Source organism: Papaver somniferum, chromosome 5 (assembly GCF_003573695.1).
Source record: "Papaver somniferum cultivar HN1 chromosome 5, ASM357369v1, whole genome shotgun sequence".
Classification (NCBI taxonomy): Eukaryota; Viridiplantae; Streptophyta; class Magnoliopsida; order Ranunculales; family Papaveraceae; genus Papaver; species Papaver somniferum.
The window spans coordinates 156,148,660-156,168,389 of NC_039362.1; the positions used below are offsets into that span (position 1 = coordinate 156,148,660).

The 19,730-nt window shown below is 33.4% G+C and overlaps 2 protein-coding genes and 1 long non-coding RNA gene across 6 annotated transcripts; 1 reads left to right on the top strand and 2 right to left on the bottom strand.

Moving 5' to 3' along the window:
* Positions 1-7,814: 7,814 nt before the first annotated feature.
* LOC113278011 lies at positions 7,815-9,205 on the bottom strand. Of its 3 annotated transcripts, none has more exons than XR_003325263.1 (3): positions 9,004-9,205; positions 8,672-8,758; positions 7,815-8,126 (listed from the first exon to the last, which is right to left on the bottom strand). It is a non-coding gene; the product is annotated as an uncharacterized LOC113278011 (long non-coding RNA). The 3 variants fall into 3 exon arrangements; XR_003325265.1 differs by having other exon boundaries at positions 8,913-9,205; XR_003325264.1 differs by lacking the exon at positions 8,672-8,758.
* Positions 9,206-14,254: 5,049 nt separating this feature from the next.
* On the top strand, positions 14,255-18,652 carry LOC113283317 (pentatricopeptide repeat-containing protein At3g57430, chloroplastic-like). 2 transcript variants are annotated; one of them, XM_026532538.1, is made up of 5 exons: positions 14,255-16,051; positions 16,188-16,282; positions 16,406-16,489; positions 17,591-17,673; positions 18,518-18,652. In XM_026532538.1, exon 1 carries the CDS (start codon positions 14,278-14,280, stop codon positions 15,748-15,750), a length of 1,473 nt encoding a protein of 490 aa, XP_026388323.1. In that variant the 5' UTR covers positions 14,255-14,277; the 3' UTR covers positions 15,751-16,051; positions 16,188-16,282; positions 16,406-16,489; positions 17,591-17,673; positions 18,518-18,652. The 2 variants fall into 2 exon arrangements, with proteins under 2 accessions (XP_026388323.1, XP_026388322.1); XM_026532537.1 differs by lacking the exon at positions 16,406-16,489.
* Positions 18,630-19,415, bottom strand: LOC113279915 (extensin-like). The gene has a single exon (XM_026528558.1). It carries the CDS (start codon positions 19,413-19,415, stop codon positions 18,630-18,632), a length of 786 nt encoding a protein of 261 aa, XP_026384343.1.
* Between the last annotated feature and the right edge of the window lie 315 nt (positions 19,416-19,730).

The following is a 19,730-nucleotide window of genomic DNA, read 5'->3' on the forward strand; positions in this document are numbered from 1 at the left end:
AAACGACTCATTTCTACTGTTAAAGATGAGTGCCTAAGTTCCGTAGTTCAGTAAATATATGGTTGAATTGAGGTCTACATATAATAATATGGAGCGAACATAACTAACCGAGTTTGAGTTTTCCTTATGAACGTTTCTCATTTACTTTTGTTTTTCATCTTCAGAAGTATAACACAACGATTTCTAATTCATGTTAGTGGTTGTTCTTTACCTAATATATTATGACAGATTGGATCGATTGTTTGACCAAGCCAGAGCTACTGAGATATCCAAGGTAAAGTTTAGTATTTTTTTTCTTCTTTTAATCTAAACAATTTTCTGTGGCTCAGTGATATCATTCACTAATTTCAATGTTATATTTTTTAACATCAACTTTTCTGAAACCTAGGATGTTTCTGTTGGCAGATGTGTTCAATTTAAATGTTTGGTAGAGATCAATCTTCGGTTATACAATGGCTTGAATGAGACAATGATGTTGTGACTTATATAGTGCGACTATATGAAGTGCAATGTTTTTATTTATTTATAAGGAATTGAAATGAAAAATAAACTTTGCTTGTTAATCATGAATCACTTCTACAATAACTAAATTTTGTGTTCCCATATAGCTCCATATGTATGTAAATCCACTGTAACTTAACTGCAATGGCATACCTGACCGACATTACCACTATACCCGCTGGAAATATCGAAAGCTGCATGAGAATACTTGATCTTCTCTAGTGGGTTCGAGCTGTATTCGACAAGGTAGAGTTGAACTGTAATTATATATTTTAATTTCTATTGTGAAACCGTTGTTTCATTAATAAGGAGAGCTTTCGTTAACAAGAATGTTTGTTATGACTATATTAGGACTATATATGATTTATAAGTAGAGGAGATCTACTGTTCTACTTTGCATATTATGCTTTAACTATCTGAGTAAATTTATTTTCAGGCTCCTTTTGCAAATCCATTTTTATATTTTCTCTTTCAACACCTTTAATTTACAACAATATAACGTAGTTATGTTAATTTTGTATTTACAAAGGGCGGGTGCAAACACATACTTTCTTCTCTATAAATCTCATTCCCGTGGTACATATGATAGCTTATCCCGAGTGAAACATTTACCTCTTTACCATAAAGGGATCGTTACTCAACAATCATGTTTAAAGAATTTATAAGAACCCAAGTAATAAAATCCCGTTATTTTTTTCCTTTCTTTATTTCATCAATATGATTGTGCATGTATAATTAATTGTCCTTTATCAAGTTGATATCTTTGCTGAATATGTTGGAGATCTTGGAGTTTGAATTTTTAATCCCAGAGACTCATGGTTCTAACCAAACAAAAATACCATTCAAAAATATTTTGGTTTCAAATGAGTTGTCATTTTGTTTGTCTTAATACTACGGCATGTGAGTTAACATAGAAGTATTTGAGTTTTTTTTAATCTCTAACCCTATTCTAGTTTGTGGTCCTAATGTATAAGTGGTGGTTTTTCTTTGGCCCAGCGTACACGTGAGAGAGGCTCATCAACAAAAGGATATAATATATTGATTTGTGGTATTAAAGTTGGATGTTCATATTGTTATGGTTTGTATTAGTTCTTCGCCTAGATGTGAATTATTGACAAAATTAGTTTATATCGTTATAATTCTATACAGACAAACCGATATTGTTTTAAAAGTTTAGATAATAATGTTTTTAAATTAAATTTTCCATCATTTTTTAACTTCCACTTGCACATATACATGTGCTAGAGATTAGTTGCATATATTTCAGTTTATATATATAATAATTATCGAGTAAGCTTTTACGTTGAACGGTGCAGATGGTTTTTGGTTTTTCATTGATAATATTAATAGCGGGAAAGATACACAAATCTCGGAATACACCATTGTGGATTATTATATTAGATTGATGAAAGGATAACTAATTCATCCAAGAGGGAACCAAAATTAAGGCAATAATTTAAATCGGAATTCAGAGGTCCATCATGCCTACTCATCCTAAAATTTAATGTTTTGCTATTATCTTATGGTGAGTTAGGATGGTAACCTGAAAAGAAGCAATGTGTTTCTCTTTTTTATACCGCACCAAAATCTGTGCTCGAGATATAACAATTAATATGATCAGATTCAGTACAGTTTACCAAAGATCGATAAATTTATAAACAATGTTATAGTTTTTCAATTTTTCCAACGCACAAATAAATATCGTACTCTCCCGTGAATAATTTTTTTTCCAGACGCATCAAGCGAACATAACCACATATAATTTTTGAAGGAAGTTTAAAATTATCCTACTACCCCCACTATTAATTTTTTTTGCCAGTTTTATTTTTCAGACATTTTTTTCCTAACTATATTGTTTGATCGAAGACGCATATGCCAAAGAATGTTTGTAGAATAGTGCGTCTAACAATTTGGTATAGAGTCTACACACATTTAGTTGCTAGCATGTCCCTTATACCAAACTTTAAACATAATGATTATTATTCAGTTTACCATTATTTTTTAATCTTTACATATGTATCTATATGTGCGAGAGATCAATTGCATGCATATCTATTTGTATACATATTAATTGACGACTAAGTTTTCACATTGGACGATTCTAATTTTTGTATTTGAACAAATGATAGCAATGCAGATACAAAATTGCGTACACCGCCGAAAACAAAAGTTAATTACTCTAAACATAGGTGTATGTCAATATCATAAAGAAATGAATATAACATACTCACACCGTGGGCATTGGATAGGTTGACCAAACAATATACAATTAGGTCTTAGTAGTAATTTTAAGTAGTTTTAAAAAGGTGAAACAAAACTTAACTGTTACATATTTAACTTTAAGTAGCTGGTCAATGACTAAGTAGGTCATACTCATCATATGTGAAATTTTAAGTAAATAAGGTGATATTTCGGATAATGTATTAATACGACTTGAGCGGAAATGGTTTAGATTTGCATTTAAACATGAACAAGCTAAGAAACAACAATTTAATTGACTCGAAAAACATAAGCAAAAATTAAGAAAATGTAGTTTTTAATCTTTAGTTATCTCCTCTGAATGCTAGATATTTAAGAGCGTGATTTAAATTCAAGAACATAATAACCAATACATAAAATAAATATATATTCATACTTTAAAGTTAATCAACAAAAAAAAATCAGGAATAAAAACTCTGATAAGCAACAAAAGAATCGAGTTTAAGGAAACAAAAAATTACCGACCAAGTTAGAGGATATTAAAGAAAAATGCAAACTCAATCATATGATGACAACACATGATGAACTTAAATTTTGGAACACTTGGGATCCTTTGGAAAATGTGCAAAAGATAACAAAATCAAAGCCGAGGAAGACAAAAAAAAAGGTTGTTGTTGCTGCTCAAAATTCTCATGATACTATTGATTGATGGGCGTCGATGAAATTGGTGGGAAAGTTATTTTTTAGTTAATGGGGATTTTATTATTTGTTTGGTTATATAAGCCCAACTGTGTAAATGAAGATGGATATCTCAGTTTTTATGTGTTAAGTTGGTGAATGATTATAATTTTTTGTATGTTTCTTCCTTCTTGTTTTTTTTACCCTCTGTTAATTGTTAAACGTTATTTAACGTTGTGAATTTAGTTTATTAAACTTAAAAGAGTAATATATGTATGAAAATTCACTCTCATATGAGTTCAAATTTAATTCTAAAAATCTTTAAAGCCATGGGATTTTTAAGTACCATAGGCATACAGAATGAACACACAAATATATGAATTACATCTTTAGTTCTTTCTGTCAATGATTTTTTTCTCTATTATTCGAACCAGAACCACCGCTGATATGACTAGCACCCCCACCAGAAGTGGTGGATCCACCGTTGAGTTTACATGCGGTAGAATTAACTCGTTTATATCGATCTACAACTGGTAATTGAAGAAATGAAACCGTATTAGTAGCGATTCGATAATGAATTCCACTATGGGTGTTTGATAGCGCCACTACAATCCAAGACTTCGGCCGTGCACACAACATTCCAAGCTTTGACGATTTTTTCGGAAGAAATCAAAATCAAATCAAGAACAAACCATTGGCGACGATATTATCTGATAATCATATGTTCCAAACATGCATATTAACTTATATTGAATGAGTTCTGTAATAGGATGAATAAAACTTTAGAGACCTGCTACAATTGTTATTTTTTTAGGATATATATCAACATGCAACAGTTCTAAAAATTATGAGCAATCAAATTAGTTTTTTATGCTAAATTAGGTAACTAGAAAACACATAGTAACATGTAATTAGAAGCCCATCTTCCCAAGATTAGTTTCTTTAATAACTAGCCATTTTGATCCTCTAGCACCACCAAGATTCTTTTTAGAGGCCCCAATGACAACAAATCGAACCTATCCAATTTTACACCTCTAACACCACTCAGAAAAATACTAATTTTTGATAACAATGCAGGTAAGATATACCATATGTTAGCATAGATTTTTTAAAACAATGTAGCCCAGAGGAGTATTAGCTTACTGGTATTGGATTTTTGAAGCTCTTCTCAACTTGCAGCTCATCCACCATTTTTTTCAAGCCACTTAAAGCCTACATTTTATATTACGAAGGCTCATAATATCATTTGAGGGCGCAACTTTTTCTTCACAGTCGGGGTAGTATCATGTTACTTTGGACTACTTGCATTTGGAACTTCGTACGAGTCAGTACCCAGAGTAGTGGTCTCTTCCATACTTGTGTTCCATGTCCCTTCTTCATCATTTGATGGCGCAACTTTTTCTTCGGGTTATATTTTGGTCTTTTGGAGTATTTACACTTGGAACTTTGGTTGAGTCAGTACCAAAATAACAGTCTCTTCCATAATTGCACTCCATGTCCCTTCTTCATCAGATTTCTTCTCTGAATTTGGTTTTCCACCATCAGAGTCAGAGTTGGATCCAGACCTAGAGTTAAAGAGATTCCTTGAAGATGTTTTCGTATCACCTCCAAGCTTCCTTTCTGGATATGCCTTATAATATATTTCATTCATCGAATTCTCCATCTTTCGATCTACTGAATCACCATTTTCCTTTATGCTCTCAATCGCCATCCAGTTATAATATATGGCTATCATCAAGTCTTCATATAGTTCTTCTTCATAACCATCCATTTCTCTTGGTCGTGGAACATCTTGGAATCCTTCTTGTTCAACACTATCCATTTGTTGTGGAAACTCTGGGACCCCTCCTTCTTCTTTAGCAACATCCATTTCTTCTACCTATGGGACTCCTCCTTCCTCTCGCTGATGTTGCAACCTCTCCGTAATTTCATTAAATCTTTCTGCTATATTTCAGTAATCTTATCAAGAATACTCAGCGAAAGCTGAAACACAAACGTTAATGCAGATTTTTTATGAGTTCAGATTACATACACTATTATGAATTTCAAATATTAGGATAATAAACAAACATTTATATCTGTGTAGAACTTATACCGTGTCTACATTTTGGTCAGTATATGCTACATACGCTCATATAAAACATAGATTATTCTATGAGTGCAAATTCTAGTATAGCTTACCTACAATCCTCTAGTAAAGTCTACATACACTCCTATACAGACATAAATACACATTTCTATGAGTGCAGATCCTATACACTATTAATAATTCTGAACGTTAGTAACACGAACACACATTTTTTATCAGTACTAGTTTCTCACCCGTGCGATGCACGGGTTTGTATCTTGCTTGTGGAATATTGAATGCCCTTGTTACAAAAACATAATAGAAATCGGTAACATATCAGTAAGCATGATACATATGTTACAAATAAAAAATCAATAAGCTAATATCCGAGTAGGTGTGCAAGAAAATAAGATAACCAAAATTAAATGGCAAACACAAATATGAGCTCCAAGGGAGACACTGCAGTTTAGAGTGAAAGAAGAAATGAAAATCTCCATATAGTATCATTATCTACTGTCTCGATGGCTTTGGATCCTTCATATTTCTTATGCTACTAAATCCTGGCCATGTGCAATACTTTTACGTCTTTGCAAGAAACCGAAATCGTTGGGGTATATATAAAAACTCAAACCTTAATTTAACTTGACACTCCACAATTAGATGAGCTACTCCATTAGTGACATCCAATACTTCATATATATTATAGTGTGTATTTCAGTTTGGGGAAACAAAAAGTTAGGATTCAAATAAGTGATTATATATACATCAAGTGAGTGTATATATGCAATTGTAATATTGGAGCATAGGATAAAACCCAAATGATCAAATACCTCTCCTTCGAAACGTCATTCTTGATGGAGCATAACTGAGCATACAAAGAATGCAACTCTAGGTGGAATAGATTTTAACCAGTTAAGTGACTTATAAGAAAATGAGTCCTCCTTCTCCCTGTCCGCTTTATAGAAAACTGACCACGGATCACCTGATTTATACTCTACCATCGAATCCTCTTTACCAGTCCGCAACTGATTGTTTGTTAGCTCGTGCCATAATTCCAGAAAATTTATGGAGTCAGCTAGGTTTAATATTTGAGAAAAACCGGTATTCCGAACACCTTCAGTTTTCATATAACTTATGGATACTTCATTGAACAGATCTTGGAAATCCTAGGATATTTATCCTTTAAAATGTAAAAAATGTCAGCATCCTTGAATTTAACTTTTAGCTCGAGGTGGTAAAACCAAGAAAGGTTTCATAATGTAAAAGAAGTGCCAAAATTATGTACTCTCAAACCCAGTATCGCTTTAAAAACTTGATGTCATCGAGATCTTATTTTTCGAAGTTGGAATGAGATCCTACATATATTTTTCTATTTTCTGAAGTAAAATTATCTATCAGTTCTCTTTTTGTTGGTTCTCAACATATTATATGTGTAATATGCGTGTAAAAGCGTCAAACTTTTTTATAAATGGGACAACTAATACCTAGGAATCAAGTATTCATGTTCTGCCAGAACGCCACGACAATACAATTTGACCTACAAATGGTGTGTGTCCATGCATTGACATGTTCTGTCATTCTCAACCATAATCCTCTTTTTTGGAAATGAAATAAGAATATCATTCTACCTAATCCATCCCAAGCGTCTTAAAAATATTCTAGCATGTTTCATGGCACTTGCAATAAATTTTAATTTTTTTTTATAAAGAACTAACATGCAATTAGCATGACCTCCTAATTGAAAATTCTTATAGATAGCTGCAATAGGCCCTCGCTTTTTTACGCGAGAAATAAATAGTATGATAGTTTTTAGAAGACGATGATGATCTCCACGACCGATCTCAAATTCTTGACATAACTAATAATAGAGAATTCAATAATCTATTACATATTACCTCTGTGAATAACGCCTCTTTTCTAAAAACGGAATAAAACCAATGGGGCGAAAGTTGGGATTGGACATGCATGTAAAGGAAATACCCAAGATATAATGACGAACATGAGTTTAATTTTTTAAACTTCTGTGCATCCTGGACTTGCAAAAAAAAAAAAAAAAACTTTCCAATGGATTCATATTTCCTCAATTTTTATGAATACTTGATACCTTCACACGTCCAGTATTTTTTCAACCAATATAGGCGATGTGGTATCTTCTTCATGAAGTATGTATCTAAACCTAATATAGGCAATGTTGTATACTTGACACCTTCACACGTTCAATTAAATCAAGGGTTATATCTTCTTCAAGAAGTATGTATCTAAACCTAATATAGGCAATGTTGTACTCATAATACTTAGAGTTGTTTCAAGACACGCTAAAGTTTAGATAGATATCCTTTTAGCAGTCACTTCATCAATTCTGAATCCATTGACTAAAATATGCATGTCTCGCAAAAAAATTCTTTTTTTCGTTTTTAGACATGTAAAAAATTATATATACCAAATTCTCATATTGGTAAAACGAAAGGCTTTATCAAACTCCCAGATATATACTATCGGGAAAACTACAAATAAATACAAAACGAAAAAAGAGACAAAAAAAAGTGCTTCCCACAGTACAATGTGAAAAACTAATTCGAAAATATACATTTTCAGGGCGTTCGTTGTTGTTGGTTTCCTGGTCCATTTTCTCTGATTAGCAATTTTTGTTTGCTTGACCTCAACATCCATAGGTCCAACCCTGAAATTAACCAACAAAGGTAAATGAACTAATAAAATAAATATAAATAAAGGAAAATAAACATGCAATGAACTAACCCAGAAGAATATTATTTTTCTTTACTTCGTAAGAGTTACACTCAACCACCGGTAATGCACATGTTAGTGTAGGTATTCGAATTCATATTTAGACTCAAATAGTAACTCATATACGAAGCGGGGAAACCAATCTCAGATGAAAGGGACAATATCAAATGATTTCATGGGAATGCAATTCGTAGTATCTTGCTATATTACTTTTAAAGAAATAAAAGCATCGACATGAATTATTATGAAACTTTTATTCTGCATAGTCCTGCTATAATTTCATTTCCATTAAATAGAAACAACGTATCGAAATAATAAACACAAAACAAAGCATAAAATCATTTGTAACTCGAAAAACGTTCCATTTAATATCCCACTCAGTAGAAAATTTAACTTGTCAAATTGTATTTGGTGCATCTTTTAAAAATACACACATGATCATCTAAGACTACTAGCCATGAGCCGAGATGTAGTATTTACATGATCCTCTCTCGAATGTGATAACAATCATCGCCACCTTTGACTTATCGGAAGTCGGGTTATCATTTAAAAAATTCTCTGCATTATCTGTATAGATCGCCCACCCAAAAACAATGTGAAATAGGATGTTTAAAATCAAAGAAAAGAATAGCACAAATAAAAATCGTAAAAAAACATAGATAAGAAGTATGATAAAACAATGAAAACTCCTACGGAAAAAAAGAAGGTTTAATTTTATCACCTAATCTCCCTTTGAGAAGAGATATCACCAACTGCAAAACCAAAAAAATGAAAAATCCCTGGAATAAAAAAAACGATTTAATATTTTATACCTAGTGTGAGTTCATTGTTACCATCGCAAATCTTTAAAAGAACCATGACCTCTCATTACTGCAATTTTATTATTACCACTACCGCAACATTATTATCATCAGAATCTTCAAAAGAACCGTGACCTCCCAGTGCTGCAACCAATACTACATGCAAAACAAACAACAACAACAAAATGGATAAGAAAAAGAACCAAAAACTACATGAAATAGAAGAATATAAAAACCTAGTTAAAAAAAAAAGCAACCTGCAAGCTAGGTTTGGCATTTGTTCGAGAGCTTTATATATGGAGTAATCAAGGCCGAAAATTCCGTAAAATAAAAAACTCTACTTAGGAAACAACACCTATTCTTAAACGTTATGTAATCTTTAATATTGGATATCCAGTATTTTTGGATAGCCGCATTTAATTATTACAATATTTTTGTTCTAAAAATAACGAAAATATCCTATATGTCCAGGGAGTGAGAATGGTTTCTAAAATGTACATCTTATTTGTTGCAGTATTCTGGAGTAACCATGGCCGAAGATTCCATGAAAAATAACTATATTTAGGAAACAATACCGATTCTTAAGAATTATGTTATCTTTAAAATATTTAATATTCACTATTTTTGGATAGACGCATTTAGTTACTGCGTTAGTTTTGTCCTAAATATAACTAAAAGACAGACGCATTTAGTTACTGCAATATTTTTGTCCCAAATTTACCGAAAATTTACATCTTATTTGTTGTGGTATTTTTATCCGAAAATATTGAGTATATTCCCTAAATTTAGGAATATGAATTTTTTTCTTACAATATTTTTTTTTTATTTCTTTATGAAGTATACCATATTAATTAATAAATCAAAATATTGAGATCTGTTCATTGTATTCTATTGGGTTGCACTTTTAGTTTTTCCTGACATTTTTTTTTGTTCCTCATATTCAAAGTTTTGCTAAATATCATGTCTAGTTCATTATGATTATCTATTAATGATTGTATCTTGACTATTGGGCAAAATTAGAATCATTTTCTTTCTTTGTGGAAGAGGAGGTACGCATCCGATATTTACAGGTAATTTTCTACAACTTTATGTATTTTGATTTTAAATTTTAATCATTGATCAAAATTTGATCAATACCTTTTTATTTACTTTGGAATTGTATATTGCAATTAGGTTAGTTTAATTGGTAGTAGAATATTTGGGAAATGTACTTATGATTAATATATTTATAAGAAATGTAATTTGGACATTGAACATTTTTTTAATTAATTTATTAGTTGATTTGATTTTATGATGAAATCGTGATGAAAATGATATTTTGATGTGATTTCATTCGATATATTTAAGAATTTTAGTGTTAAATACATTTTTGGTAATGATATGAGACTTTATTAGATTTAACTATTTTAGGTAAAATGAACTATTGGATATGATTGGCTAAAAAATATATTGCGGGGCCGAAAATATTTTCCTCAAATTTTATTGGCAAATTTTGTTATATTACCAAAATTTATTTATGGTGGGGTCAGAATCAACCAGAAGCTCCAATTAACCACGTCGCTCGAAAAAACTCTATTTTTATATAGAGAATGGTTTACATATACACCTCTACAATATATATATATATATCACAGATAAAAATTAGGGCCATGATATTACTGGGTACTCAGCCAACTCTAAATCCTTTGTAATTTCTATCGCGATTTCTTTGATGTTCCACCTGGATGCCCTTGATAGGTTGCTCCCTTCAGGTAAATTTAATGGTTTAACACAATGATCATGCTCAACATACCATAACTGAAACACAAACAAGAATGATTAAGAATTCGAATCCAATCAATATCTATGTTATTAGGAAAATGTATTATCATAGGCAAATCTCACCAACAAATATATAACACAACCAGTAACAACAGTTGGAATGTTGTGACTCTTGAATATTTTCTTTCGAAGGTTGTGATAGATTAAATCAGGCAGTGACAATTCTTTTACTTTATTAGTGTCAAGAACTAAATCTATGTATTTCTCATTCAATGAGCTTGCATATTTTTTGGTAAAGAACATCGTTACACACATAAATAGGCAAATCAGCCTCACAGTGTATGTATTGGGTATGTCCATTTCTTTCTGTTTCTCTTCACTCAGTACATATTATTATTATTATGGTTATTATTATTATTATTATTATTTTTCTGCTATTTTCTTTTTCTTCTTTTGCTTTTCATTTTCATTGTAATCCTTTTTTTTACTAGATCCAGTATTGTATTTTCTATCAATAATTTCGACATATTGTTGCTACCAAAAATCCTCTTATAAAATTCACTAGTTCTGGATCCACCCTCACCCATAAGATACTCATGTTCTGGTCTGCCTCATATTCTAGGTAAACCAAGTATGAGACCAACCTCTTCTGGAGTATAAGTTAAAACATGCACTTTTCCCTTCCACCGAAACTCAAACTGTATGACATTTTTGTCTTCTACCCATTGATAACACCTTATAAGCTTTGTTAAAGCATCATCTAGTTTCTCCCAATGAAAACGAGTGTAATTTGTATCCAAAAATATCATGAAGAGCTTACCAAAATTGGCATCCTTTATCTTACTCAATCGAGCATCCGACAATACCAAAGCAAAGCATTATCTTCCTTACTCGAAGCATTTTCCTCCTTCCTCAATCCTTTTATTTTCCTTACAAGAGTAAAAAGTTGAGCAAAACCTTATCTACATGGTTTTATACCAGTCGATCTAGAAGCATCTCCTTTACAATCTACATAAATATGGCAAAAATGAAAGAATCCTATGTAGAAGAATCATACTATCTATAACATAAACACACAACTATGATATGTGTGATCTGCACTGTTAAAGATAGTAAACCTCAAAAACTATTAGAACATAACCCAAAACACAATGTTGATTTCTACGACATTCCAAAACGCTATATAGGGTATCCACATTGTCACATCATAACATATTAAGCTTTATCGCTTCCAATCATCTAGAATTCCACACAATATAGGCTATCTGCACCTCTAGGATTGTAAAAGAAATTGAATCACTACAGATATTGTGCACTGTTTTAGAAACTGCCTTTGCACTCTTAATATCGAATAACAGAACATCAAAAATTAATAGAGTTTAATGGAACATAATCAATAGAGTATATGCAATCTTTAATTTTAGAAACTCCCTTTGCATGTATGGAAAATCACATAAATCGAGTAAATCAACACAGTATATGGTATCTACACTTTTAGAACATAACAGAACATAAAAAATTAGAATAAAATGCTGGAGTTAAAAAGAAACATATATACGTTTATTAGTCACTGCTTTCGGAGATCTGATTCTTTGTGAGATGTTAGATGTTGATTATACTGTTTGTTTTTTCGACTTTCTGAAACTTTGTAATCTTGTTTCCACCATTGTTCTTCAAGTGAAACTGATTTTTAGTTCAATATAGGCAAAATTAACGATTATTGAAGTGATTTTTGGCTTTATTGAAGTTGATTTTTGGTTTTACTGGAATGATTTTGGGTTTAATGGAACTAATATTTGAGTATAAGCGAAGATTTGATTAGGTTTATATGATTTAATAAGATTTTTTTTGGGTTTAATCTTAATCATAGACGATAATAACTTTTGAACTGATTTCTCTTCATCAATCAGAGAAGACAATAATTGTTTTGGTTCTTCTCTGATTTTGTTTCTTTCTCCGATAAATGATAAAGATCAGTTTCAAAAGACCTAATTAATGTTAGTGTAATCGGTGGATTTTGGATCGTAACACATTTGACACATGAACTTATTACGTCTTTTCCTTGTTTAAAGTATTTTGGATCTGCGGGTAAACTTATAATGTGGATGGACCCTACCTAGTATAAATAACTATAAGGGCATAGGACCAACAAACAAATTTCCCCTAAATCATGAAACCTGTTTTGAAGCATACTGATTTTTTTTAGGCATACTAAATGATGATACCATCTAAGGTATGTTTATAAGGGGTGTCCTAGCCGTGATGAAATTACTAGGTTACCCTTCAACTAAATTAAAAACCTAAACTAAAACTAATCAAAATCAGTTCAATCTTTCTTCTTCTCATCTCCCGCAGCCGAACTATTCCCTGTATAAACGTTGAAATTTCTTTTCGTCGCCGATTAACCATACAAATCAAGCAAGTTCTCAACAAAAGTAAAGAGCTAATCCAATTGAGCGACGTTGGAAGGCGAAATCCAAATCTCGATTACTCTCCAATTATATTACAAGATATTCCTACAAACCCATCTTGTTTTTCATTGTTTTTACATCGTTTGATTGATAAAATAGGATTTCTTAGATGAAATTAGTGTATTCAGAAGGGGGTTCGGCTGAGAAATTAGAGCCGAACCTAGCTTTGTTCTTCGTTTTTTGTTTTTCAGAAGATCAGTTCGGCTGATCTGGGAATATCAATTTTAAGCCGAACATAAGATATAGTTCAGGGAAACATTATGTTCGGCTAATTCGACTTTGCTAGGTTTTCATCCGAACCTTTGACTTGGCTAAGTTATTGAATTCATTGAAGCTCGGCTGATTCGACTTCGCTATGTGTTCAGCCGAACCTTATGATAACCTAAGTTTTTTTTGGAAGTCGCACTACAAGGTTCGGCTGAACATAAGTTAGCCGAACATTTCTCTGAAACTCGCCATTTTCATTAAACCAGGAGGTTCGGCTGAAATCTATAATAGTACGAATCAGCCGAACCACACATATATTTACAAAACCCCAAGGTTCGGCTTTAGACTAGGAGCCGAATTATTCTTCGCGCCAAGTTCTGCTTCCAAAATAGCAATCGAATCTAATGTTGAACTCTGAAAAAAATCGTAAACATTCAATTTTTTTGAAGAATAGAAGTAAAAAAAAAAGATACTCCTTCATCATTTGGAATCATCTATTTTGAATCACAATAATCTCAAAAACCTAGTTTTCTTTTTTTCTTCTTCCTCCTGTCAAAAAATTTGATTTCTCTACTAATATAACATTAGCAACTTAACTTAATCAATGAATTAACATTACTAATTAATCATAATCATTAACATTTAATTGTTATTATTAGAACTAATTAAACAAGGATATACTTATAATTATTAAAAATGGATGGATAAGGGGTGATGGTCGTTTTTATCTAGTGATCCTATTTTATCACCATTTGGTATGCCTCAAAAGAAAAATCAGTATGCCTCAAAACAAGTTTCTAAATCATTGATAGATAGCTCAGCTCATTTGTCTCCTCTGTCAAAGGCAATGGGAGTAGTGGGGTTGTCTTCAATCCTGAGAAACTGTCTTCCTCTGTCAGCAATCAACCAGATTAAGCAAACCCACACTCAAATCCTCATCAATGGTTTGTATCAAAACCTCACTCTCCAAACTGATCTCATATTAGTCTACTCTAGGTGCAATGACCACCTTAATTATGCTCAATACATATTCGATAGAATGACTGACAAAAATATGCACTCCTGGAACATATTGATCTCTTCTTATGTTCAGAATTCTCTTTATCATGATTCTTTAAGGATGTTTGATGGGTTTTTGGAAACAGGTCTTCGACCTGATCATTTCACATTTCCATCTATCTTTAAGGCTTGTGCAGGAACTGGAGATTCTTGTATCGGTAAGGTGATGCATTCTTGGGTTATTAAACTTGGGTTTGAAGACCATGTTGTTGTTAGGAGTTCGTTAATTGATTTCTATGCTAAATGTGAGAACTTGATTGATGCAAATAGGCTGTTTGGGAAAATGGTGGTTAGGGATGTTGTTGTTTGGAATTCGATGATTGGGGGTTTCGCCAGAGCTGGGTTCTCAAAAGAGGCACTATTTTGTTTTAAAGGAATGCAGGAGGAAGGATTGAAAATGGATTCGAGGATAATACCAAGCATTTTGACTGCCTGTGGGAAGGAAGGAGACTTGATGAAAGGGAAAGAAATTCATGGGCAAGTAGTTAAGAGTCTACGTTTTAGTAGGGATATCGCAATTGGGAATGCTATAATTGATATGTATGCCAAGTGCGGATGCTTAAGCAATTCACGGCTGGTTTTCAAGAACATGAATGACTTGAGTGTTGTAACTTGGACCACATTGATATCTTCATATGGAGTTAATGGGAAGGGAGAGGAGTCATTAATTCTTTTTGAGGAAATGATAGCTGCTGGATTCAAACCCAATTGTGTCACATTCACAGCTATCCTTTCTAGTTGTAGCCACTCTGGTCTTATTGATCAAGGTCGAAGGATTTTCAATTCAATGAGTTCGGATTTTGGAATAAAACCTGGTATGGAGCATTATGCTTGTATGGTGGACCTCCTTGGCCGTTTTGGACATCTCGAGGAGGCATTAGAACTAGTAAAGAATTTTCCGGGAGAAGCAGCTGCTAGTGTTTGGGGTGCTCTACTTGGTGCATGTAGAATTCACAAAAATATGGAGATTGGAGAAATTGCAGCTAATCGACTTTTTGAATTGGAAGCTCGTAATTCTAGTAACTATATTGCGTTGTCTAATATATATGAGTCTGTTGGTAGGTGGGATAATGTTCGTAAATTACGATCAAGGATGAAGGAGTTGGCTTTAGTCAAAACACCTGGTCTCAGTTGGATTAATATCAATGATAGGGTTTTTAGATTCTTTCAAGGTGACGTGTCTCTTCCACAGATGAAAATGGCATATGAGACATTAGACACGATGAGCAAGATAATGATGTTGCCTCAAGGTTATGAATAATCAGATTACTTTTTATAGAAGACAAAGTTTCATTTTCGTGAAACGGAAAGTGAGAAAATACCCAAGGAAATTGCTTTCAGAATACATCTTGGAAGCTTCTCTTGTAATTGTATCTATATGAAGCTACAATCTGAACCAAAATGGCAGAAACAATGATACTTTAGTAGTGCGTCTTCAAGGGGCAAAGTGAATGGTTCTGCAGTGAAGCCGTAAAAATGGGTTATCTGAAGAGGAACAATATGTCCTCACTGATAAATCTTGGAGTGTATGACATGATAGTAGTATCTCGTGACATGAGAAGGTAGCTTCTGAGCCTCCATTTTAACGTTTCCTTCAATGTCATTGACTTTGTTCTGCAGTTACAGTTCTTAATGACACATTTAATAGTTGTGATTGTTATTAATTAGCTTATTCTGATATATTTCATTCACTTTCAGATCATCTCATGCAAACTTGGTGAGAGCCTCCTCTCTGCTCTTAAGGAGATTAGATAGTACGGAGTTTCAAAAAGTTAAAATTGTCTCGTGCCTTTGTAAGTCATAACGCTTCCACTTATTTGCTACTTCATAGTCATGTTTGTTTATTTTTCCTCAACAATGTTTAGCTTGTGAATTTTTTTTTCTGGTGTTCATATTATTTTGCTCACAACTACTAGGGTTGTTCTTCATCTGGTGTGATTGGATTGGATGTAAAGTTTCAAATTACCAATTTATTTGGTTAGGATGTCCGATGACTCCAGGTAGGTCGGAGATGAAGCAATGCCCATATGAAGTTCATTTTTGGATTCCATTTAGATTAATAATAAGAAAATTATCACAAAAAACAACTCGGTAGACGTTAAGAGAATGATTTGCATTGTGTTTTCAAAGATATAGTCCTAACCATGCAGTAGCAAACTTGTAATCAGGGAATATCTTGAGAAGCTAATGATTGGATCTTGGAGAGGATCCCCTAACATCTAAATATTGCTTCCTGAGCCTTCATTATTCTCCACAGGCTGCTTGGTACCTGAACCTTCAGCAACTATTTCTTTCTTCTTTATTGCTTCCTGAATATGAACGTTCTTTTCAATGGAGGTGGGGCGCGTGTCTGTGTGTATGGAGGGGTTAGATTCAGTAGAGCAGGAGAAGATGATGTTTGCTATATGTTTTTGGGTGTGCCTATTTGTTTTGTTTGAAGTTAGTTTGCTGTATTTGTTGGTTGTGCCTATTAATACGAAATACTTGGAAGAAACTTGAGGAACGTTGATGGGAAGATCTGCAAGTCTTTACTTTCTCGTCTCTCATTCTAAATTGTGCGAAAGTTGTCATAATTTGCACTCAAATGCACAAGGAAACCTGACTAGCAAATTGCATTTTCCAACCTCAACATTTTACGTGCAGAGAGACCTATTTTATTTGTTCTAAAAATTGAGAATAACATGCTAGTGAGATGTTTCAGTGTCAGTACGGTGAGATACTATTCTTTGCCTCATTCATGTAAGTTTCGTGAAATGTCAACTCTTTCCACAGCTATATATCTTGGATAGTTATGATTTCTCTACTATGGTTTTTATAGAATCTAGGATGCTCTGCTATCCACTATCAGAAGCTAGCCTTGTCCTCTTTTATGTGCCTTCCACTCTTAATTTTTTTTCCTTTCATGGATTGCTTTAGCCATTTGTAGTCTTTGTCCTTAATCCTTATATGCCTCCTACTCTTTTTGTTTTAGTTTTTGTTGTTTTTTTGTCACGTCCTTCAACAGCATAAGAATTAAGAACCTGTAATTTTCTCCCATGTAATATATATGTGTTTTGCGCTTACCAAGTTATCCTTACTGTATTTTTGTTCTCTAATTTCAGATCTCATCTACTGCGAAGCTATTCTGCTGAAGGAGACACAACCTGATGGAGTTGCCATACGTTGGAAGTTTTATTGTATACCTGTAAGTATATAGTAGTATATGTTACACGTGTGATAACTTATTAGAGGAGAACCAAATACAGCTCTACCATATTCCAATATATTTCAAATCACATGTGGGACCAACTGATGGTTTGGAGATGTTTTTGAGTGAAGTGATAGTATTTGGTCTAACAGAACTCCAACCTTAATCTCCTCACTATGAGTCTATGACCAAGTGTGTGAAATAGATATTTAGAATATTAAATCTAGTCTCTATCGAGCCAGAAATTAAGACCATTGTCTCCATTAATCTGAGCTTGTAGTACGACTCTTATAACTCATGATACATATCAAGATTCCTATTCTCGATACTGTAGATGAAACTTCTTTTCTGTTGTTTGATAGACTGAAAATTATTAAGACTCTCAGTCCTTTTAAGGAACATTAACCCCATGGGCAATAATTTCTCTGCACGGGATCCTAAGAGGGGGAATGAACCTGGCTGAAGCTAGGTTAGGATTAGATCCTTCAACTAATTTGGTAAAAGCATCAGTAGTCAAGTAATAATTGAACATATTCACTTCATGTTTAACAATGATGTAATCTTCTTTTAAAATAGTGAATTTCTTAATTTTAACCCTGCAGATGAATTGTTTTCTTCTTTGTTACCAGTTTCTTTGAATTGATTTGTTAAAAAAATCTGATTTACGGCTAGAATCTATATTGAGTGAACTAAAATGAGTAAGTGACTCCATTTGATATATGATTTCAGATGGCACCAAACTTCTTTTTTACATCTTATATTTCCCGTTATGGGTTTAAAGAAAAATTATCACAAGTACAATGAATCAATGATTGTCCTTATTCGAACAACTTATTTTCAGTGTGGAAGGAAAAAAGAACAAGAAATCACACAACACAAATGCTTCTTAGTCGATGAAGCATTAACCATGCAAATGTTTCAACCCGTAAATCTTATGGTTAATTGCCGAGAAGTTAATGATTAGAATTGGAAGAAGATGCTCCAACGTCAGCAGTTCGCGAAGTGTTTTCTGCAGAGCTATTACCATTGCCATGGGGGACTGCGTTACTCTCTACAGACTTTGCATGTAAACCTTCACCAACTGTTTCGTTCTTCTTGATTGCTTCCTGAATATGGATATCCTCATCAATGGTAAGCATTACAGCTTCTGTACCATTTGGGCCAGGCACAATTTTTTCCTGCACCTTCCTATGTCCATCAATGCTTATGATCTCAGATTTTTGAGATATCTTCTTCTTCTTCTTTTTAATAAAGCAACACAGAGCTACTGAGAGGAATGCAAGAAAGAAAAGACCACCCAAGGATACAAATACAATAATGATTGTGGTGTGGTGCGAAGGTCCAGGTGATGGTGGAACAATATGAGGAGGAGGTGGAGCAAGAGGACGAGGTGGCGGTTTTATCGTGGGAGATGGTGGGGGACTGAAATGACGGGGTGGCGGTGGTGCTCTCACTGCTGGAGTTGGCGGCTTTTTTGGTGGTGGTGCCATTGGTGGAGTTGGCTTCTTGCGTGGTGGTGGGGACACTATTGGAGTTGGCGGCTTTGGTGATGGTGGTGAAACTGTAGGAGGAGTAGGTCGCTTTGGTGCTGGGGGTGAGACTGCTGGAGTTGGTGGCTTTGGTGGTGTGACAGACCAGGATGGAGTTGATGGTGGCGGCGTAACATACGGAGGGTTTGGGTAGTACTGAGGAGGTGGTGGAGAAAAGTAATAGAAAGGGAAGTTTTGGGGAGTAGTCATGAGCTCCGAAGAAGAATTCTCTCGAGGATGTTAAGGTTGAGTTTAGAAGAGGATGGATGAAGAAGATGGTGATTGTCGAATATCATGAGTGCCTATTTGTAGTCGTCAGTCGTTCTACTACTGACAAACAAATTTGTTCTTAGTACAGGCTTGGACGTTTTGATTATCTTGACTGTAATGCTAAGCTTTTGAAGACTGGTTGTCATTGTTTGTATTGAAATGCACTTCTCAAGCTTAAGCCTTAAGACAAGGAAACTTTATGTAGAAGTTGGGTTTACCATTTTTTTTATAGCTTCTTTTCCCCCAAATTCCCCC